The sequence below is a fragment of the Stegostoma tigrinum genome, chromosome 27 (genome assembly GCF_030684315.1).
Source record: "Stegostoma tigrinum isolate sSteTig4 chromosome 27, sSteTig4.hap1, whole genome shotgun sequence".
Classification (NCBI taxonomy): domain Eukaryota; kingdom Metazoa; phylum Chordata; class Chondrichthyes; order Orectolobiformes; family Stegostomatidae; genus Stegostoma; species Stegostoma tigrinum.
The window spans coordinates 40,008,941-40,031,799 of record NC_081380.1 but is presented as its reverse complement, the minus strand read 5'-3'; the positions used below and the strand labels follow the sequence as shown (position 1 = coordinate 40,031,799).

The following is a 22,859-nucleotide window of genomic DNA, read 5'->3' as shown; positions in this document are numbered from 1 at the left end:
TGAGGGGCATTTATGCACAGAAATAGCAAGGTTCGGAGGGATACAGGCCAACTGCAGGCGGGTCTGACTAGTTTGGTTTGGGATTATGGTCAGCATGGACTGGTTGGACAGATGGGTCTGTTTCAGGGCTGTATGACTCGATAACACCATCACAAGCACGCTCCTCTCCAAGCTCCACACCATCCTGATTTGGAACTCCATCACGGTTCCTTTAGTGGCACTGGATCAAATTCCTGCAATTCCCTCCCTAATGCTCTTACACCAAGTGGGCTGCAGTGGTTCAAGAAGGCACCTCACCCTGACGTTCTCAAGGGCAATTATGGATGGGCAACAGATGCTGGCCCAGACTGTGGGCACCAAACCCTCTGAATGAATAAAGAAGTGTCATCTTTGAGCTGAGATGTTAATCCGAGGCCTGAGGCTCTCTCAAAAAGATGGAAACAATGTACTGGCCCAAAGTCGAAAGGGAGAGATGACTTTGATTTCCTGGCCAATGCTTCTCCCTCAATCTGCAACCCTGCAAGCAGATGCATCCCATACCATGAGGGTGCTGTGTGGGATCTTGCTGTGCCGACGTTAACAGCTGCATCTCAACAGTGACTGCACTTCAGAAAAAAAAACAGCACCAGTTAATTGGTAACACAGTGTGGAGCCGGAGGAACACAGCAGGCCAGGCAGCATGAGCGGAGCAGGAAAGTTGAATTTCGGGTCAGGGCCCTTGGAGAACGGTCTGCTGTGTTCCTGGGGCTCCACACTGTTCTCTCTGACTCCAGCATCGGCCGTTCTTATTATCCCTGACCAGTTTATTGGCCAGGCTTTCTGCTATTTGCATGTTGAGTTCAGGACTGATTCAACTGTGCGTCAGCTGTTGCATTTAGTGGCAGAGTCTAAAATTCAATCAATAACAAGAGGCGGTAAATGAATGTGTGGAACTGGACACGGTCTGGATACTCTGAGAACTGTGTTAGGTTCTACAGCGACCAGCTGATGGGAATCGAGTAGCTCAGGATCATAAATGGTCACTTTCCACTACAGCTACTTCCCCAGTGTGCCCACAGAGAGCAATACATCTGCTCCTGCGGTTGTAACTTTGGAGAGCCGCAGCCATCTACAATTACTGCTCCTAAACATATCGAGCTGGAGGGAGACAGGAACCCCTGACCCTTTACATTTCTGGATCAAGGTGAAGGTAAACTGCATCGGGATGGGAGAATGCACAATGCTAAACCCTCTGCTGGAGAGGCACAGTGACCTGGGGGACTCAGTTGGGGGAAAGGGGAGACATAGATGTCAAGGGACCAACATGTTGGGAATTTCCTCCAGAATTGAGAAAAGAAGTTCGACTTGTGCCCATCCTTGTCTGCTTCCTCTGAATTTCCTGCATATTTCTAACCCCCCCCCGCCATGCCTGTGTGTAACAGACCAGGGTCAGTCCCATCTGCACTTACCCTTCAGGGGGTCGGGGGCATACTTACACCTAAAATTGCACAGAGTCCTTCCATCTCGGGGTAAGTCATCTCGAAGCAACAATGTGTTGTATCGGTTGGGACAAAGTTCATTCAACATTTAAATACAAATACGTTGTATTATTCTCTTCGTTGTATTTCAATGAAGATGTACATTCACGTTTGAAGAACGAAATAGCGGATTACTGAAGGTGATATCGACTTGGAAAGCCACGAGTAAAACACTGAAATGGCCCATTGAAATATTTCACTCTAAGAATTGTATCTTTTTAATTCCCTGACTTTGAAGTTTATTAGAAAGCCCAGAGCTTGGAGTAACATGCATTGTTGCAATTCACGATTTCCTCACTGTTTCAGGCTCACAGATGGTATAGGTGAAGGATTTGAATTGCAAACACAGGCAGTGAGTGAAGCCACATGCTCAGGGCGCTGTGGACACGTCAACAAATTGTCCTGGCAAAATATGGGCACATTGCGCTGGGAGCCGGGCAATCTCACCCAGCGCAGAAATTCCAGTCGGGGCTAGTTCCACCCGAGAATGTACCCCATCCTTACAAAGGCTTTGACAGTCTCTGGGGGGCTTCCAGTTAGTGTCTGTACAAAATAAAAACCAAAAAAAAACTGCAGATGCTGTAAATCAGGAACAAAAACAAAGTTGCTGGAAAAGCTCAGCAGGTCTGGCAGCATCTGTGGAGGAGAAAGAGTTAATTAGATAGAGAGAGAAACCAGGTCGAGAGAAACAGGGTTAATCAGATAGAGAGACGGAAATAAGGTGAATCAGATGCTACCAGGGCGCTGATCTCTTCCATTTTGTCTTTTCGGTTTGCTCTGGTGCCTTCAAAAATCTCCTCAAACATGTCCACCCCCCCTCACCATCCTTTCTCCCCCAGCCCAGCCTCTCTCTGCTCCTGCACACTTGTACAAGTCTCTCATCAAATGGATATTTGTTCATATCTTCTGGACAGTGAGCGGAGTGAGCATTTTAACTTCTACCGTCAGGACTTCTGTTCTTGGCCGCAGCAGTGATGGGTCGGTGTGTACATCTAGCTCAGGCAAGATCAGGAGTAGAAGCCAGGCCAGTTTTTGAAGACAGTAGCGACTGTGACCGGCTCTCCGTCACTGACATGAAAGAGAGTGGATCAGTGTTCCTGAGTGCGGGCACTCAACTCTGAAATTAGCATTTGTAATTGTGGATGCTCTCCTCTCTACAGGCGAAGGTGAAGATGTTTTCAGTTTAGCAAAAAAGCAATTCTTTGAAGCCAATAATCTTTGCTGAGTATGGTAATCAAACTTCTTAGACCTGTTTGAATAGCTTTAGGGGAGGGTGGGATTTGAACCCAGATCTTCTGAGACACTACCATGGTGCCACAAGAGCTCTTGCTTGCTGAGTGGGTATTGATCAGTCCAGGAATGTGCAGCAGTGTTTCTGCCTCTCCTTAAGCTCACAAGGGATTTGATCTGAGACCCCAGTGTGAAGGCTGCTGCAGGAGCCTGTCCCTGTCCCTGACCCTGTCTTGAGCAAATTTACCAAGGAGTATTCTCCCTGCAATGGTTCAAGACATGCAGTTGGACTGTTGGAGTTGGTCACAAGAAACTTGTGATTTCACATGTTTCACATTTCTGGGCTCACAGGATGTCTCCTGTTCAGGAGGGATGCTCCATTTGGGCATTGAATTGCAATTTATTAATTCATGGAGATGTGGGCGTTGCTGGCTGGGGCCAGTATTCAGTGCCCATCCCTAGTTGCCCTTGAGAATATGGGAGTGAGCTGCCTTCGTCAGTCCACATGATGTGGGTTGACCCACAATGTCCTGAGGGAGGGAATTCCAGAATTTTGAACCAGCGACACTGAAGGAATGATAATATATTCCCAAATCAGGGTGAATATGATGTGAGAGGCTTGGAGGGGAACTTGAAAGTGGTGATGTACCCATGTATCTGTTGGTGGAAGTGATGGTGGGTTTGGAAGGTGCTGTCTAAGGAGCCTCAGTGAATTTCTGCAGTGTATCTGCTAGCACTGTGTGATGGTGGAGGGAGTGGATGCTTGTGGATGTAGTGCCAATCTAGTGGGCTGCTTTGCCCTGGATGGTGTCAAGCTTTTTGAGTGTTGTTGGGGCTGCACCCATCCAGGCAAGTGGGGAGTATGCCATGTCACTCCTGACTTGTGCCTGACTGGGGGGTCAGGAGGTGAGGCACTCACCACAGAATGCCTAGCCTCTGAGCTGCTCTTGTAACCCCTATACTTATATGATGGGTCCAATTCAGTTTCTAGTCAATGGTAAATGCCAGGATTTTGACTGAGGGGTGTTCAGTGATGGTAATGCTACTGAATGTCATGGGCTGATGGTTAGGTTCTCTTTTGTTGGAGATGGCCATAGCCTGGCACTTGTGTGGCATGATTGTCACTTACCACTTTACAACCCAAGCCTGGATATTGTCCAGATCTTGTTGCATTTGAACACAGGCTGCTTCAGTCTCTGAGGAGTTATGAATGATGCCAAATATTTGAGCCATCAGCAAACATCGTATGACGGAGGAACAACGCAGCTGAAGATGGTTGGATCTGGGACACTACCCTGAGGAACTCCTGCAGGGATGTCCTGGAGCTGAGATGACTGACCTCCAACAAGCATAACTAGGTATGGTACTGGAACACTTTGGCTGTGGGAGTGACAAATTCTGGAGCACAAGTCTTCAGTGCTTTCCCAGAATGTTCTCAGGACACAAAACTTTTGCAGGATTCAGTGACTTAAACCATTCCTTGATATCACGTGGAGTGAATCAAATTGGTTGAAGACAGGCACCTGTGACCCTGGGACCTCAGGAGGAGGCTGAGATGGATCATCCACTCAGCATTTCTGGCTGAAGATTATTGTGAATGCTTCAGCCTTATCTTTTTCAGTGATATCTTCAGCACCCCCCCCCAAACATTGAGGATGGGGATATTTGTGGATCCTCCTCATTGAGTGAGTCATTTAATCATCTGTTTAGTTGATAGTTCTCTGTTTATTTTATCCATTCACAACTGGATGTGATCAGACTCCAGAACTTAAATCTGACCTGTTGGTTGTGGGATAGACTTAGCCTTGTCTATCAGCTGGTGCTGATGCTGATTGGCACACAAACAGTCCACTTTGGTAGCTTCACCAACTTGGCACTTCATTTTTAGGCACTCATGCCATTCTTTCAGGCATACCCTCCTGCATTCCTGATGTTAGACTCACTGATCTGTAGTTTCTTGTTTTATCCCTGGCGCCCTTCCTGAATACTTAGCTGTCCTCCAGTCCTCTGACACCCCTCCTCTGGCAAAAGAGAATTTGAAAAGTAACATCACACCCCAGCAATCCCCTTCCTTGCTTTCTCTAGTAACATCTCATCTGAACCTGGAGATTTAACCATGATTTAAGTCTGCAAATACCTCCTCTCTCTCAATTGTAATTTGTTCAAGTTTCCCACATGATTTCTATACTCACCTCATCCTTTTCAGTCGGGAATATAACGGCAAAATACTCATTTACGTCTTCCATATTCCACACACAGATTACTATTTTGGCCTCTAAAGGTGTCTACTCTTGCTCTAATGACCCTCTTGCCCCAATGTACTTATAAAACACTTTGGGATTTTACCTGTTTCCTCATCCCTTCATTCAATTTCTTGAAATAATTTCCTTTATAATCAACCCCTTACACTTTCTATACCACTGAAAAGCTCCTGTTCTTTTTACTCCTTGGTATCTGCCATAAGATTCCCATTATTCCGTATCCAATCTTGTACGTCCCTCTGCATCCATTCAGAAAGTCAAGAATTTGATTATGCCATCACTTTCCAAATTGTAAGTCCACATTGAAATCAATGTTTGATGTAAGTTGGTGATATGATCAAATAATTAGTGTGTCTAATACTGGATATAACCTCATTGCAGACTGGTTACCTCTACCAGTGTTTGGTGGCTGGTTTACTCACTTGGTCAAGATTGACTAATCCTCAATTTCTTACCACCTTCTGACAATGGGGGACATGATGTAGAACCTCAGGATGAACTGGTTAAAGCTAAGAGTGCTAACACGCTTAATCACCCAATTTTGTTTCCTGTTCTCCCACGATAGCTCAGTGGTTAGCACTGCAGCCTCACAGTGCCAGGGACCTGGGTTCAATTCCAGCCTCGGGTGACTGTCTGTGTGGAGTTTGCATGCTCTCCCTGTGTCTGCGTGGGTTTCCTCCGGGTGCTCCGGTTTCCTCCTACATTCCAAAGATGTGCAGGATAGGTCGACTGGCCATGTCAAATTGCCTGTAGTGTTCAGGGATGTGTAGATTAGGTGGGTTATAGGGGGATGGGTCTGGGTGGGATGCTCTGAGGTTCGGTGTGGACTTGTTGGGCCAAAGGGCCTGTTTCCACGCTGTAGGGATTCCATTCTATTCATGCTACTGCTCTGCACTATATTCTGGATTGCGACCATCTTAAATCAAATAAATCTTAAATAAACAATTATTTTCAGATGATGGCGCCAGAGAGTGAGCATCAGTTCTTTATTTAGCTGAGCACCAGGGTTCAGGTCTGATTCCACCCTCAGGCGCTGTCTGTGTGGAGTTTGTACATTCTCCCCGTGTCTGCATGGGTTTTCTCCGGGTGCTCCGGTTTCCTCCCACAGTCCAAAGATGCGCAGGTTGGGGTGGATTGGCCATGCTAAACTGTCTCATAGTCCTCAGGGATGGACGGGTTAGGTGGTTTGGCCATGAGGAATGCAGGGTTACAAGGGCAGAGTGTTGGGTTTGGGTGGGATGGCCTTCAGAGAGTCAGTGTGAACTCAATGGGCTGAATGGTCTGGTTCCACACTGGAGGGACTCTATGATTCTCTATGACTATCCATTCCACTTGACTGCATTCTCAATTTGACTCAATGCCTGGCCTAAGAGTAACCCTCTCGAACATTTGGTTACCCTGTCAACACCGCCCACCTAACCTTGATTCGAGCTGACTAACACCCTGAACCTGACTACCCGTCAATCTCTAACTGCTTATCGATTTCTATCACATTGCCATTTAGGCACTAAAGAGCATCATTCACCTCATCTATCTCACCCACCTACACTATTATCCACTTGACCACCTCACCTACTCCCCCGACTGTCCCACTAACCCATCTACTTAGCTAGTCCCTCACTCACCCACTCCCTCCGTTCACTGACATTCAAACTTGACTTTTAAACCTGCCATAAAGTTAGTGCTGGAAAAAGTTGGCCATATCTTGCGCCAACTCGAACCCGCTGTGGGCACTGCCCTGCTGCATTTCCTCTGATGCCATGCCTGGAACACCGCAGTAGAAATGTACAGTAGTATCCGGGTAGGGGGTTAGATTTATAACAGCAGCGGCATTTGGAAGATCGTTCTATTTCAACAATTATTTCCTTCGGTAAAGATTGATTTCCTTTCTGGATAAGGTGACCTCAAACACGTATTAATTATTTTTCTCCACAAGAGCTGCCTGTCAGATCAGCTGAATAATGCTGGAATTTTCTGTTTTATTTCACCTCCAGTCTCTGAAAGCATTTAATTTTCATTTGCTGTTTGGCTCATTCACAGGGCTACTTAATGAAGTTCAACTTGGAGCCCAGACGATCATATTTCAGATTATTACAGTACCGTACAGGGTAAGGCTAAAGATTAGATACAGTACAGCAGTTACATACATAAAGCATGTTTCAGAAAAGAATAAATATCCTCAGAAAACAAAAACACAAAGTAACTTGACTCTTAGGACTTTTGGCATCAAATGAAGAATAAAGATTCTTTTTTCGCTGCAGTTAAAATGAGGTGTCCAGACTGAATGCAATGTTTCAATTGGAACCGAACAAAAATTGATTAGAAATTTAACATCAATCCCTAGCTTTTATGTAAAATTCACAAGGTCTTTTCAAAGCCTGATGTGTTTTATTCTCCAACATATTCATTTACCATATTTTGCAGCACAAAACCGCATTTTCCACAGGTCTGCCCAGCCTGCCATCTTGTGTTCCCTGGGTCAGTTGGCCCTTTCTCATAACAGGATGTCATCAGGAAACAGCAATGTTATTGGGTCCAGAGACAAAACGCCAGCTTCCCTGCTCCTCCGATGCTGCCTGGTCTGCTGTGTTCATCCAGCTCCACACAATGTTATTGGGTAAAACTTCTTAGCTCTGCCCACTTGTGCAGATAAGTTGTAAAAACACGAATAGAAACGGTATCTTCAGTAATTCATGCTCCTGATGGCAAATGAATTGTTTACCTCATGACTTTTCCACCAGACGACCCAGCTATTGAGATCAGAGATAATGGGAACTGCAGATGCAGGAGAATCCGAGATAACAAAGTGTGGAGCTGGATGACCACAGCAGGCCAAGCAGCATCTTAGGAGCACAGATGCTGTGTGGCCTGCTGTGTTCATCCAGCTCCACACTTTGTTACCTCGTTGACCCAGCTATTCAAGTGTGTTATGAATTTGTTTCAAATTTTGTTAACAGCGTATGAGAATCCATTTGGAATCCCTACAGATTGGAAGCCGGCCATTCAGCCCACTGAGTTGATACTGATCCTCTGAAGAGCATCCCACCCAAACCCATTCCCCGCTACCCTGAATTCCCCATGGCTAATCCATCAAGCCTGCACATCTTCAGACTGTGGGAGGAAACTGGAGCTGTGTTCATCCAGCTACACACTTTGTTATCAGTAGTAGACTCGCCAAGTTTAAGGGCATTTAAATAGTCATTGGATAAACATATGGATAGTAATGGAATAGAGTAGATTAGATGGGCTTCAGTTTGGTTTCACAGGTCAGCACAACATCGAGGGCCAAAGGGCCTGTACTGCGCTGTGGTGTTCTATGTTCTGTGAACTCAGGGGAATGCAGCCAAAGACAGGACTAAACCTCTGACCTTTCTGATATGTTTGGTGATATAACAACCTGTTACATAACATAATGAAGGGGTACATGACCATGCTGCATTGGCTCCACCCATTCGATTGATCCCACACATAGTCTGACATTAGAGGTGAGGAGTTCCACTCTAACTTTCGGAGGGAGCTGGTACCAACTCCCTAAAGTCCTGTTAATTATGCCTGACCCAATGTGATTATACTTATTGCTACCATGCAGTGAATCTTCTCATGAACTCAGCACAGTGCCCCTTCTGTAAACAATCGTATGATGGTGTATCCTGTCACCACTAGATAGACCGAGAAAAAGCAAAGATAGAGGGTGAATGGTGGTGGTCAATTTGCACAAACAGCCCCTACCCAGTGACACATCGTGGCCGAGGTGCTAAATAGTACACGACACCAACAGTGGTCGCCTGGGAAAATAGCTCGCCACCCACAGATATATTGGTAGAACACTAACTTCCAGTAACTGGTTAAAAGGGGAGAAGAAAACAGACATTAATGTCCACATCACTGTTTATCTTCATTTCCAGATTGCTATAGGATACAGTGTGGCTGCAACTTTTCATGTGGGTAATGCGTTGGGGGCCAGAAATCCTCAGCAGGCTGTAAACTCTGCCAAAGTCACTATATACTGCATTGGTGAGTCCAACTGTTTCATCCCATTGACCAAAACTGTGGTCATTCTCTCAAATGATCACCCGTCTGAAATCTCCAGAACAGTTTGGCTTCTCATTGGGATACAGTTCTCTGGGTGGCAGCATCCTCCATGACCTTCCCAACTGGGGTTGTTTATGGCGTTGGATGGGAATTGTTGATGGGCTATTTGAATGCAGTTGCCCTAACAGCTGGTCTCGATTCTGCCCTAGCCCGATGTCGACACAATAAGCACGACCGTTAAGGTTTTGAAATCAATCCTGTTGTTTTGGGTTATTCTGCCAATGCTGTATGTATTTCCAATTATCACTTTCCCTGAGAAGGTGTTGGTGCTGGTGGGTCTCCTTATTTCAGTTGTTCTGGTGCTGGCCCTTCCACGATTCTGGAATTCTGACCCAGTGGCCATGATGGAGTGATGATTGATGTTCCAGGCAGGATGGTGTGGGAGTTGGATGGCCATTTGCTGGTGATGCCCCTTCTACATTGTCTCTCCTCTCCCTCCCTGGGGCAGCAGATGATGGTGACACCTTGTGAGTGTTGAGTATTCTATTACTCTATTGATTTGAGATGTTAGATAATGGAGAGGCATTGGGTGATCAAACTGCCCATTCCCTGCCCTGTTCTTGTAGCCAGGGGGTTGTTGACATGGCACCTCAACACTGTCTGAGGTCAAGGGTTAAGTTTGAGACAGTCATGAAATGACACAGAGATGGTGCAAATGTCATCTGTCATTTACTACTTCAAGACTAGAAGTTATGCAGAGCCTTGTGGCAGCTTCTTTCTTATTGGAGGAGACAGAAATCGAACTGCAAATAATCAGCAAAGAGTTCCCATTGTGTTGGTGGGAAGGCCATCAATGAAGCCGATAAGGATTTCTGGAATACAAACAGTCTGTAAAGGTCAGGCCGTATTTCTCCCTCCCTCATCTAAGGGCACTGAGACCAATGTTATAATTTATTTACCTCACTTCATATCACGCACTGTACTCAGAGCCCAGCTCAGCTCAGCTCATTAGGAGCGAACAGGAATTAAAGCTGGACCATTCCTTGTCTGTGTAGCATGCCAGCATATTGCCTTCAGGGCAGTAACTGTTAATCTTAGATAACAGTGCAAATCCTGCCTCACCATGCCTGAATTGTCAGCGTGCATTGTTCTCTGCTCAACATGTTACATTAGGAACTTCTGTCCAATCCCTGTATCAAATTTGACAGAAGCTAGAGGAACAGCATCTCATCTTCCATCTAGACATTCTCCAGCCATCCAATCCCCAACACCGTGTTCAGCAATTTCAGATCATAACCAGTACTTCCATTTTCTCTGTCCTGGACCTTGAGCCTTTTATAGCTTGTGAAGGGCAACCTTTCCTGCCATTACTCCTTTCATTACATGATCTCACAAAGAATTAGGGCTATGGGGAGAGTTCAGGGAAGTGGAGTTGAAATGCCCATCAGCCATGATTAAATGACGGAGTGGACTCAATGGGCTGAATGGCCATTCCTCCACTCCTATGTCTTATCGTCTTATGGTCTTACTTTTACCGATGCCACCAATGTTTTTGCCTTGCACCATCTACCCTTAAACATCATTGAATCACTCCTGTTTTTCCGTGATATCACAGGTTTTCTGGTTCACTCTATCCACTCCTCTCTGTGTTCCATAGCTTCACAAACCTGTTCCATTTCTAATTTTTGCCAGTCCTTACCATACGCCAATGACCTGAAACATTGGCTCTGTCTCACACGCCAAGGCTGTTTCCACATTTTGCTGTTCTTATACTGTAATGGCTTGTTCACATCCAGCTGTGGTTGTGGTCAGTCCAGAAGTGTGCAGGTCAGATGGATTGGCCATGATAAATTTCCCAAAGTGTCCAGGCATGTAGTCTAGGTCAGTTAGCCACGGCAAATCATTCATGCATTGGCGGTCCCTCACAGATGAGGATGATTCTCTTCCACTCTCAGGGTGGCTGTGCAGAACCAAATAGCTACCGCAGGCTCTGTTACACTTGGGGAAGGTGGTGGTCACGGGATAGAGTTGGGGAGGGTGTTGGTGTGGCAGAGTGCTGCTGTCGCTGTTATCGCCTGGGCATCCATTTTTTTCCTGAGTGTCAAGATGCTGCTCCCCGACTTTGGATGGTCTTGGGGCAATGATTCCCAGGTGTCTGTGGGAATGCACCACTTCACCAGAGGTCTTGAGGGTTCCTGGGATAGGTTGGGGGTCTGTGTAGAATGCTCTCCAGAGAGACTGTACAGGCCTGATAGACCATACGGCCTCTTTCTGTACTGTCGGGATTCCATGGTTCTGTGGTCGAGTGGTCTTGCATCTGACTCAAAAGGTCCTTGGCTCAAGTCTCACTCCAAGATTTGAGCGCAAGTAACGCAGTCTGACGCTCAAGTGATGGTGCGCTGCACAGTCAAATGTGCTGTCTTGCAGATGAGACGTTAAATCAATTGCTCCAACTTTCTGCTTGGGTAGATGTTAGAGATACCCACAGCATCATATTGAAGACGAGTGGGGACATTATCACCAGTGAGCTGATCAGCATTTATCTGTCAATCAGCACCATCAACACAGAAAGCTGGTCATGTTTATATTGTATTTGGTGGGAGCTGACTGCGCTTAAATTTGCTGCTGCTACATTCCAGCCACGACAATTCACTATGACTTTATTGCCAAGTGTTTTGATGCTTCCCCCACTGTATTCAGTGAGGTGATATCCACAGCCTGGGCTTTACCAGGAGGAAGGTTCCTGGAACAGGTTGAGGGAATGGCATGAAGTGTGACTGAGTCCATCAAGTTGTATTCAGGCAGGGATTTGACATCCTCTACAGCAGCGGGGTGGGGGGGCGATGATGGGAATGGATGAAAGAAGAACATAACAAAGTAATAGTGAATGGCAACTTATTTAAAATGTTGCCTGAAACTTTGATGAGATCATTTGATGCGAATTCTTCGTGTTTTAAACTTGCTTCTGCAGGTTGCATCGCCTTAGTAACTGCAGCAATAATTGGAGCCCTAAGGAATGTGGTGGGCTATATCTTCACCAGTGACAAGTCAGTAAAACATAAGTTCTACAGCATGAATACTTCACAAAATCCACTTACAAAATGCATTCCAGATCATGTGAAACTTCTCTAATGCACCTCTTTTCATTTTGCAGAGAAATTCTACATTTAGTTATAGAAGTAGTTCCATTATGTTCTGCTTTTCACGTATTCGATGCTACTGCGGTGAGTATTTCAGTGTCTGTTTCTGCTTGTAAATGTTCACTCCTTTACTTTAGATTTATTTTTGCATTTCAGTCAAGTGTCACCGACAATGCACATCTACCAGACAACATTACTGTCACTGAATCTCCCACTTTTAGCTTCATTGGAGTCACCATTGAGCAAAAGGTGAGCAGGTCTGGTTGTATAAATACTGTGGCTGCAAGATTGGGCAGAAGCAGGAGATTATGTAGGAAGTAATTCAGTTACTAAGACCTCTCAGCTTGTCCACCACCATGTCTAAGGCACAAGGCAGGACTGTAATGGTGTACTCCCCACTTGCCTGGATGAGTGCAGCTCAACGAGCATTCGAAGCTCAACGTCATCTCGGGCAAAGCAACCAGCTTGATTGAAAACCCAGCCACTGCCTTCAACATTCACTTCATCAGGAACAAAAGCACAGCAGCAGCAATGTGTACCACCTTCGAAATACATTGCAGCAGCTTGCCATGGCTCCTTGACAATTCCTTCCAAACCCACTATCACTTCCATCTAGAAGGACAAGGGCAGCAGATACATGGGAACACCACCCCCTGCAAGTTCCTTCCAAGCCACTCGCCATCCTGCCTTGGAAATATATCACCATTCCTGTACTATTGCTGGGTCAAAATCCTGGAAGTGCCTTCCTCACAGCACTATGGGTGTTTTTACACCCTGTGACCCGCAGGGGTTCAAGAACACAGCTCACTACCGCCCTCTCCAAGGTCATTAGACATTGACAATAAATGCCGATTTGGCAATAACAACCAGGCCCTGTCAAAGTATTAAACACAATCTACTGTCATATTCCATTTTCCACTTCGGTTCACATGCAATTTCATTTTACAAGGAATTTTACAGCCATTCAGCCCAATTGTTCTGTGCTGGTCTTCTTGCTTCCACTCCATTTCATCCTAAGTATCCTAAAATAAGGAGATATTTCGATTAATACACTTTTCTGAAAGTTCATTGATGAACTCTCTGATTTGGGGCCAGGAATTTAGAAACAGTTAGCAAAAGGGAGGCTACACAGTGATTTGATAGAGACCTTTAAGATTATGAAAGGGTCTGATAGATTAGAAAATACTCCCAATCGCAGGTGAGACTCAGCAATAAACTTAAGATAGTCACCGATAAATTGAAGTGGGAATGCAGGAAAAAGGCTTTGTGTAAATACCTGGAGGAAACCCACACAGGCATCAGGAGGGTGTGCAAACTTGACACAGACAGTCGCCCAAGGGTGGGATCAAACCCGGGTCCTTGGAGCTTTGAGACAGCAGTGTTAACCACTGAGCCACCATGCTGCCCAAGCAGAGTTATGGGGAGTGGGAAGTAGCTGAGTTTGGGTGGGATGCTGTTCGGATGCTTGGTGCAGACTTGATGGGCTGAATGGTTTCATTCCACACTGCAGGAATTTTATGATTCTTGATAAACCTGTGTGAGCGCGGTAAAAGTAAGGATCAGTAGATTGATGGAAAGGAGGATGGGAGGAGATTATGTCAAGCATAAACAGTGGTATGGATCAAATGGCTTGTTCTGGTGCTGCAAATGTTAAGTTATATACTACTTGCAAAAAATTGCAACAATTTCTGCATTGAACTCAGAATCTAATAAATGTGAGGACACCATTAGGTTGGTATTTGTTTTAGAATTATCCAGTGTGTTGAAAATATCTAAGATTCCTAACCATTGCACAGAAATCTGTCTCATCGCTGTACTGAACCCATTGGGTTGAGGAATGGTTAATTTTCCTGCAAGTATCTTCAGCAAAACCTGAGTCCCCTTAGACGTTGCTGTGTTCACTCACTTGCTAACACCCAGAGGCATGGCAGCAAATTGGAGGGATGGGTGACATTGATGACATTGGGGGACAGGGGTTCAGTTGGCACAGTTCGCATGTCCTTGGCACCTGTCTCGACATTTTCCAATGGACCCATTGTTGCTTCCTTAAGGGTAAGGTTTATGATGCAGCGTGATGTCAACAGTGCAGGTTCAATTCCCACAAAGGCCGAGGTGACCATGAAGGTCCCACCTTCTCTACCTCCCCCCCTCACCTGAGATGTGATGACCCTCAGGTTAAACTGCCCCCAGTCGTCTCTCTCTGATGAAAGAGCAGGACTTTGGTGAATTTCTGTTTTTTTTTAAATGGGCAACTTCGGAGGATGGTAACCCGGAATTCTCTGCTCAGCAATGACCTGCGAAAACAAATATGTCCACTGAACCTAGAGTGGGGGTAGCATCTGAGAACATTCATTCCCAAAGTCTGTCACACCCTGAGCAAAATAGGCTATTTGAGGCCGAGATGAAGAAAAATGTCTTCACCCAGAGAGTGGTGAGCCTGTGGAATTCTCTGCCACAGAAAGTAGTTGAGGCCAAAAACATTTTCAAGTTGGAGATGGATATCGTTTTTAAGGCTAAAGGAATCAACGGTTATAAAGAGAAAGTGGAAACACGGTACTGCATTTAGATGATCAGCCATCATTTTATTGCATGGCACAGCAGAGTTGAAGGGCTGAATGGCCTACTGCTATTCCTATTTCCTATTTTTGTACGTTGTCTCTGAATGATATAAACGCTTCTGCTTCGGGATCCCTGTGATTTTAATTATGATCTTTTTTGCTGACGTTTTACTAAAGATGTTGAGAGCAGCTTGAACCACGCAGCCCAGAGCAGTGACATACAACTCTCGAGGAGAAAAGGTGGCACCATCCTATCACATTCTAATGGAGTCTGCTGCCAGAGAGTCAACAGCAAACATCGGTTTGGATCATAGAAGCAGGCCGAGGCCATTCAGAACCTTCACAACTCTGACAATCAATTTGATCATGGGGCAGATATTTCAACCACATGCCTGGCTTGAATTCATTAGTTCAGAAAAGAGCTTCCACTTGTTATGTTTATGTTAACAATGCAAGAGAATGGCTTCGTGCCTAGCACTGCTGCCTCACAGCACCGGGGACCCAAGTTCAATTCCACCCTCATGCAACTGTCCTTGCAGAGTTTCCATGTTCTCCCTGTGTCTGCATGGGTTTCCTCCGGGTGCTCCAGTTTCCCCTCACAGTCCAAAGATATGCAGGCTAGGATGGATTGGCCGTGTTAAATAACCTGTAGTGTTCAGGTGGGTTACAGGGGGATGGGTCCACCTGGATTTGTTGGGCCAAAGGGCCTGTTTCCACACTGTACAGATTCGGCGAAAGCTGCTTTACCCCATTCCCGACGTAACATCAGTGATCATTTTCAAAATGTCATCCATTGATGAAGAAGTATTTGATGCCACGATAATTTGTTAGGTTTTGTTTCCCATCAGTGGGAGCGAAATGTTGTGTGATCACTGTAATATGTTGTGTTTGTCTATTTTGCAGGGTGTGTGTGGTGGAGTGTTAAGAGGAGCTGGGAAGCAAAAACAAGGCGCTTTTGGCAACTTGGTTGAATATTACCTGATTGGGTTTCCCATTGGAATCTCTTTGATGTTTGCTGCAAATCTTGGCGTATTTGGTATGAATTTCATTAGTTTCCCTCCTTTGTTCTTCTTTGCCAATTATCCACCCACTTTTATAAGGCACGAGGGACGTTGTTCCATCACAAGGTCAACACTGGCGAGCACTTGTAATTGGAAGTTCTACCTCTGGTATGGAGCACAAGTGAATACTATGTACATGTGCTTCGGATGGCCCTCAGCACTTTACTAATGATTGGTAGTAATCGCTGACTTCAGTTTTCTCACCCCGATGTGCAGGCTGGTTGGATTGGCCGTGCTAAATTGCCCATAGTGTGTAGATTAGGCGGGTTATAGAGGGATGGGTCTGGGGGTGATGCTGTGGGGGTCAGTGTGGACTTGTTAGACCAAAGGGCCTGTTTCCACATTGTAAGGATTCTCTGATGATGATGATCTTTATGGTTACAAATTATTGGTTGAAGCCAGTTTTGTAGCTGTAAAAAAAAACTGAGTTGGGAGTGAGTTAGTTTTGCTGCATGGTTCTTCAGTACTGTGGGGGCTCTCAGTTGTGTCCAGTTGTAAAATGTGCAAGTTTGAGGCTAGTTCCAATCACTGTGTCCCATTATACGTAGTACGCTGTATCATGTTCACATGTAATTCCAAACAGCAACAACATGTGGCTGGGAAAGCCACTTTTAGGAAGCACTTCAGACTCATTGAGTCATAGAGATGTTCATCACAGAAACAGACCCTTCGGCTCAACCCATCCATGCCAACCAGATATCCGAAATAAATCCAGTCCCATTTCCCAGCATTTGGCCCATATCCCTCTGAACCCTTCCTGTTCATTTACCCGGCCAGGTGCCTTTTTAAATGATTTAATTCTACACACAAAGGGTCATAAACCTATGGAACTCCCTTCCACAAATGGCGGTGGATGTTGGATTCGCTGTTAATTTTAAATCAGAGACAGAAAAATTATTGTTCAGCAAAGGCATGATCTCATTGAATGGTGGAACAAGCTCGAATGGCCCACTGCTGTTCATATGTTCCTATAAAGATTGCTACCACCATCCCATTTCTGACTGGATCTACTGGGTCTACTTGGTTGAAAGTTGTTACCAGACTTTTGAATGGACCTCTTTACTGTTAACATCGCTCTCTCTCTGCACCTTCTCAGCAGCTGTAACACTGTATCCTGCACTCTGTTCTATTACCCTGATGCACTTGTATAGTACGACCTGCCTGTAAAACATGTAAGACAACACTTGTTTGTAACTCGATATATGTGACAGTAATAAATCATATCAAATCAGAGGGAAACCCCCAACTAATCTGTCCAGGAAAAGTTTCTGCCCCAGACGTGATATGGTTTATAGCATCATGGCAATCAGGTACAATTGCATTAGTAAGTTAGACACTGTTGTTAAAATATTGGAAAATGTAGGCTAATAGGTCTGATTATCTCAAAACCTTAAGATGTTCTGCCTTTCCACACCCAAGTCCCTATGACATTATTAGTTTGTGTAGAATTTAAACTCAATCTTCAACGTTGACCCTTTCAGAGCTATTACTTCATGCAGCACCTTGATCCCACGGCCAGTTTTCAATCAAACCCATAAACGTGGAATATTGACAGGAAGTGAGCATCACAGCTCGCCCAAACTCCACACACATGCATTTCCACCACAGAATGTTGGATATTCATTGGGAGTGGGATCTCTGGCTGAATTGCTCACATCCCAAATCCACAGGTGCTGAGGCCAGATGGGGGCATCTGATAAAGGTGAAAGGGTTCACTGAAAGAGTAGGAATGATGGAAAATCCCAACCACATTCTCTCCATACTCACTGCACGCTATTGTTTTGCAGGTCTCTGGTGTGGAATAGTGCTTTGTGCGTCTGTACAATCCATTATTTTTCTGACAGTGATTTGCAGACTCGACTGGAAGAAAACTGCCAAACAGGTAAGTGCAGGTGGTAGAGGTGATCGTGCCAATGTTTTTAGTAGAATATTCCTTTCTTCCCCCACTGTCCCTTGTCTCCTCAGACCATGCCACAAACCCAGCTGGCAGAATGAGAAGTCAGTGTCCCATACAATGCCCAGGATTTCGACAAACAGTGTGCCATCACCTCAGATGATGAAGTAGGCAAAATGTACCTGAAAGCTTACAGAGCTTCTGTAATTCCAACTAAGGTCAGACCAAAGATAGTAGGATCTGTCCATGCTGGGGAATCTGAGATAACGAGGTGTAGAGCTGGCTGAACACAGCAGGCCAAGCAGCATCATCGTGCTCCTATGATGCTGCTCGGCCTGCTAAGATCAAACCAACATTTGATTGTGTTGCTCACCTTTAGAACTTGCTTTTAAGGATACCTTGCACTGGTGGATGGATGTTGCTAAATCGAACTATTAATAATACTGATCTTCAGACTGGTCTGAATCATCACTTTCCATTAGAATCAAGTGAATTCCCCCCAATCTGCTTGGAGCTTTGCATAATAAATCATTACAATGGGCAGCTCAGGAAGCATGACTCAAAGATTTCCAGAGAGGTCGAATTATACAATTAATTAATATAATTAATAACTGCCAACAATGTTATGTTCAAAGCAGCTTCAAAATCATACGGTTGAAGAGTGTTTGGTATAGAAAGCGTTCTCTCTGATGTATCCTTCCTTCACTGCTCATAACAATTTTTATGTTTCATTCAAAGGCTCAGATTAATGCAGGGGCAATGAGAGGATTGGGCACCTCAGACAGCACTTCTGGTGGTCAAACAAAAGATCTCTCAACAGGTAAAAAAGGAATGATACTTCATAAAAATTGATTGAGAAGATTCTTGGATACATTTCATTCAGTTATTCAAAGTTAGAAAACACTGGATCCATCAATGTTAACGGCAGTAAAACATTTCCTATCATTACGTGCCTGATCCTGATTCACTACCAAGCTTGAAGTTCAATCCATATTGGAGATCAGTGACAACTTTAACTACACAATCTGTGATTAACACAGAGATAATGTCTCGGTGCCAGTGTTGGACTGAGGTGGACAAAGTCAGAAGTAACATGACACCAGGTTATAGTCTAACAGGTTTTATTGAAATCACAAACTTTCAAGGAGTGCTACTGTCAGGTGAAAGCAGATATAAGGAAGTAAACATTGTATAATCCATAGTAAACTGGCAATAGACACACGTAAGTGAGGTGGGAGGCTATTTCTGGTTTGCTGCGTTCATTCCTAGAACTGACTATTGGCTAGAATTGACTAAGGAGAAGGCCCACCACCACTCTCTCAAACATTGATGGACAGTAATTGCTGACTTGCCAGATTGCTTACTCCCTCGGAACAGTTGAGAGAAAATGCGGAAAATTCTGCTCAGCTGTCATCAAATCTGCCAATGTTATGGTCTCTAAACATTGCCTAGACCTTGGTATGCTTGCTGACTGTGTGTCTGCACAGTTTTGTGATGATGGTCCTGAGCTAGCACTCTGTTAGAGGCAAAAATCCCAGTTGGATTATGAACAGTCAGCAGAAATCCAAAGGAAGGTAAAGTGTTGATGAATCTACTGAGTTGGACTGGCCCCTTCACCTGTCTCTGAAGGGCTATCGAGACAACAGTCTGTAGGTGGTGAGAAGGTAGACTATTGAAGGAGTAAAAAACAAGAAAGTTGGAAGCTCAGGTTAGTCCCTGTACTTTTGGCAGGACGGGTCCTTTTATTTAGATCATGGGGAATTGGCAATTGGAGATCAATGGTCTGCTCCTCAGAAAATGGATCAAACCGTACCATCATGTGCTTTCAATGTCTCACTGTAAGTTTCATTCACAGAGGAGGACACAGGAAATGATGCTATGGTTCTGATGTCTAGTGTTTTGCAATTGGAACCAAGTGTGGACAAGGACCAGGTGATGGATGAATCTTCATTTTTGGAAACTGGAGTTACCACAGTCGGAGAAATCCTGTCCACAAAGCAAATGATCATTCGCCGAGGCCTCTTCTTCCTCTCAGGACCCGTGATCCTGGCCATTGGACTGACCATACACTTCATTCTCGCAAAGGACATGTAGACACCAGTGACCAATGGAGAGACAAGAGCACAGTTACTCACCACAACAGGAATAGTGAGTGTGTGACCAAAGGAAAACACTCACACAAAAAACCTTTACTACTGATCAACTCCGATCAACTCTCAAATATATCGTAAAGAAATAAATTTTAACACATTTTCAAGTATGACTTGATCAATTGTTATCACGTTTGAATAATTTTAAGGTTTGGGCTTGAAAAGCCCTTTTTCCAGTTTTGAGCCTGAGTGTGTAATCTATCCCTCTGTGAGCAGACCGTGCATACCTATGATGGAGTGGAGGTAGTCAGCTTTAAATATTGTCCCAGCATCCTCCTTCACATTCTACAGGTACCTTGTTGAAATTAGTGGGTCAGAGCCTTTAAGAGCAGGAGATTCAGGAGTCTGCATTCAGGAAATGGGAGAGCTGAAGAACACCAGGGAACACACAGCTCCACTGCTGCAGGTAGAACCCACTGTTGATTCTCCATAGTACTGCGATAGCTCTATGGTATTTGCTGAATGAACTTTGTTGGAAGGTTCCTATGTCAGAGAGTCAGAGAGATGTACAGCACAGAAACAGACCCTTTGGTCCAACTCACCCATGCTGATCAGATATCCTAAATAAATCTAGTTGCATTTGCCAGCATTTGGCCCATATCCCACTAAACCCTTCCTATTCATATATCCATCCAGGTACCTTTTAAATGTTGTAATTTTACCAGGCTCCACCACTTCATCTGACAGCTCATTCCATACATGCATTCCCCCTGTGTCAATAAGTTGCCTCTTATGCCCCTAAAAAATCTTTCCCTTCTCACCTTTGGGCTCCCCAACCCTGGGAAAAAGATCTTGGCTATTTACCCTATCCATGCCCCTCATGATTTTATAAACCTCTATCAGGAGGTCACCCCTCAACATCTGATGATCCAAGGAGAATAGCCTCAGCCTATTCAGCATCTGCCAATTGCTCAAACCCTGGTAATATTCTTGTAAATCTTTTCTGAACACGTGCAAGTTTCATATCATTCTTCTTATAGCAGGGAGACCAGAATTGCACACCTCAGCCTTCAACACTCCTGGGAAAATAGCCCCAGCTCTATTCAGTGCCACCTATAGCTCAAACCCTCCAAACCTGGCAACATCCTTGTAAATAGAGATAGAACATAGAACATAGAACATAGAACAGTACAGCACAGAACAGGCCCTTCAGCCCACGATGTTGTGCCGACCATTGATCCTCATGTATGCACCCTCAAATTTCTGTGACCATATACATGTCCAGCAGTCTCTTAAATGACCCCAATGACCTTGCTTCCACAACTGCTGCTGGCAACGCATTCCATGCTCTCACAACTCTCTGCGTAAAGAACCTGCCTCTGACATCCCCTCTATACTTTCCACCAACCAGCTTAAAACTATGACCCCTCGTGCTAGCCATTTCTGCCCTGGGAAATAGTCTCTGGCTATCAACTCTATCTATGCCTCTCATTATCTTGTATACCTCAATTAGGTCCCCTCTCCTCCTCCTTTTCTCCAATGAAAAGAGACCGAGCTCAGTCAACCTCTCTTCATAAGATAAGCCCTCCAGTCCAGGCAGCATCCTGGTAAACCTCCTCTGAACCCTCTCCAAAGCATCCACATCTTTCCTATAATAGGGCGCCCAGAACTGGACGCAGTATTCCAAGTGCGGTCTAACCAAAGTTTTATAGAGCTGCAACGAGATCTCACGACTCTTAAACTCAATCCCCCTGTTAATGAAAGCCAAAACACCATATGCTTTCTTAACAACCCTGTCCACTTGGGTGGCCATTTTAAGGGATCTATGTATCTGCACACCAAGATCCCTCTGTTCCTCCACGCTGCCAAGAATCCTATCCTTAATCCTGTACTCAGCTTTCAAATTCGACCTTCCAAAATGCATCACCTCGCATTTATCCAGGTTGAACTCCATCTGCCACCTCTCAGCCCATCTCTGCATCCTGTCAATGTCCCGCTGCAGCCTACAACAGCCCTCTACACTGTCAACGACACCTCCGACCTTTGTGTCGTCTGCAAACTTGCTGACCCATCCTTCAATCCCCTCATCCAAGTCATTAATAAAAATTACAAACAGTAGAGGCCCAAGGACAGAGCCCTGTGGAACCTCACTCACCACTGACTTCCAAGCAGAATATTTTCCTTCTACTACCACTCGCTGTCTTCTGTTGGCCAGCCAATTCTGTATCCAGACAGCTGAGTTCCCCTGTATCCCATTCCTCCTGACCTTCTGAATGAGCCTACCATGGGGAACCTTATCAAATGCCTTACTGAAGTCCATATACACCACATCCACAGCTCGACCCTCATCAACTTTTCTAGTCACATCCTCAAAAAACTCGATAAGGTTTGTAAGGCATGACCTACCCCTCACAAAGCCGTGTTGACTGTATTTGATCAAGCCATGCTCTTCCAGATGGTCATAAATCTTATCCCTCAGAGTCCTTTCTAACACCTTGCAGACGACAGACGTGAGACTTACCGGTCTATAATTGCCGGGGATTTCCCTATTTCCTTTCTTGAAGAGAGGAATTACATTTGCCTCTCTCCAGTCCTCAGGTACGACTCCAGTGGAGAGCGAGGATGCAAAGATCTTCGCGAGTGGCGAAGCAATTGCTTTTCTCGCTTCCCAAAGCAGCCGAGGACAAATCTGGTCCGGGCCTGGCGACTTGTCAATCTTAATGTTTGACATGGCACCTCTGTTTCTGCATATGCATCATTGTTCTGCCAGTGAGTGGTGGCATTGATAATAAACCCAGCCTGATAATATTGTCCATGTACACAGGCTAAAGACATTGCTTCATTAATTATTAGAGAGACTGCTGAGTGGATTTGATTGAATTATTGGCATGTGTACAGAGATGCAGTGAAAAGTACAGTTTTGCATGCAATCCGGGCAAATCATTCCTTACATAAGTACATCATTGTAACAGAACAGAGTATAGAATATAGTGTTACAGCTACAGAGAAGGTGCAGAGAAAGATCAGTTCTAATATTGGGACACAGACTGGGTTAGCTGTGCAGAATCACTGGGAA

At 45.0% G+C, this 22,859-nt stretch overlaps 2 protein-coding genes across 6 annotated transcripts in view; both read left to right on the top strand.

The window, feature by feature from the left end:
* LOC125464434 (multidrug and toxin extrusion protein 1-like) overlaps window positions 1–7,105 on the top strand; it is a 60,928-nt gene extending 53,823 nt beyond the window's left edge. For both annotated transcript variants that reach the window (XM_059655348.1, XM_059655347.1), the window contains exon 19: window positions 7,049–7,105. The gene's annotated coding sequence lies outside the window, so the exon portion shown is untranslated. The remainder of the gene's footprint in view (window positions 1–7,048) is intronic.
* Window positions 910–19,961, top strand: LOC132211026 (multidrug and toxin extrusion protein 2-like). Of its 4 annotated transcripts, XM_059655365.1 has the most exons (9): window positions 910–1,189; window positions 8,914–9,022; window positions 12,012–12,087; window positions 12,195–12,264; window positions 12,337–12,429; window positions 15,642–15,774; window positions 17,587–17,681; window positions 18,432–18,513; window positions 19,549–19,961. In XM_059655365.1, exons 1-9 carry the CDS (start codon window positions 1,016–1,018, stop codon window positions 19,785–19,787), a joined length of 1,071 nt encoding a protein of 356 aa, XP_059511348.1. In that variant the 5' UTR covers window positions 910–1,015; the 3' UTR covers window positions 19,788–19,961. The 4 variants fall into 4 exon arrangements, with proteins under 4 accessions (XP_059511348.1, XP_059511347.1, XP_059511349.1 ...); XM_059655364.1 differs by having other exon boundaries at window positions 910–1,183; window positions 12,195–12,429; XM_059655366.1 differs by lacking the exon at window positions 12,337–12,429.
* The last annotated feature ends 2,898 nt before the right edge of the window (window positions 19,962–22,859 follow it).

Bases quoted from the DNA above. Each gene is read 5' to 3' on its own strand.
- LOC132211026 (XM_059655363.1), top strand. From the start codon at position 1,016: ATGGTCACTTTCCACTACAGCTACTTCCCCAGTGTGCCCACAGAGAGC. The intron at 17,682-18,431 runs GTAAGTGCAGGT...TTTCATTCAAAG, and splicing joins GGAAGAAAACTGCCAAACAG to GCTCAGATTAATGCAGGGGC. The intron at 18,514-19,548 runs GTAAAAAAGGAA...TTTCATTCACAG, and splicing joins AACAAAAGATCTCTCAACAG to AGGAGGACACAGGAAATGAT.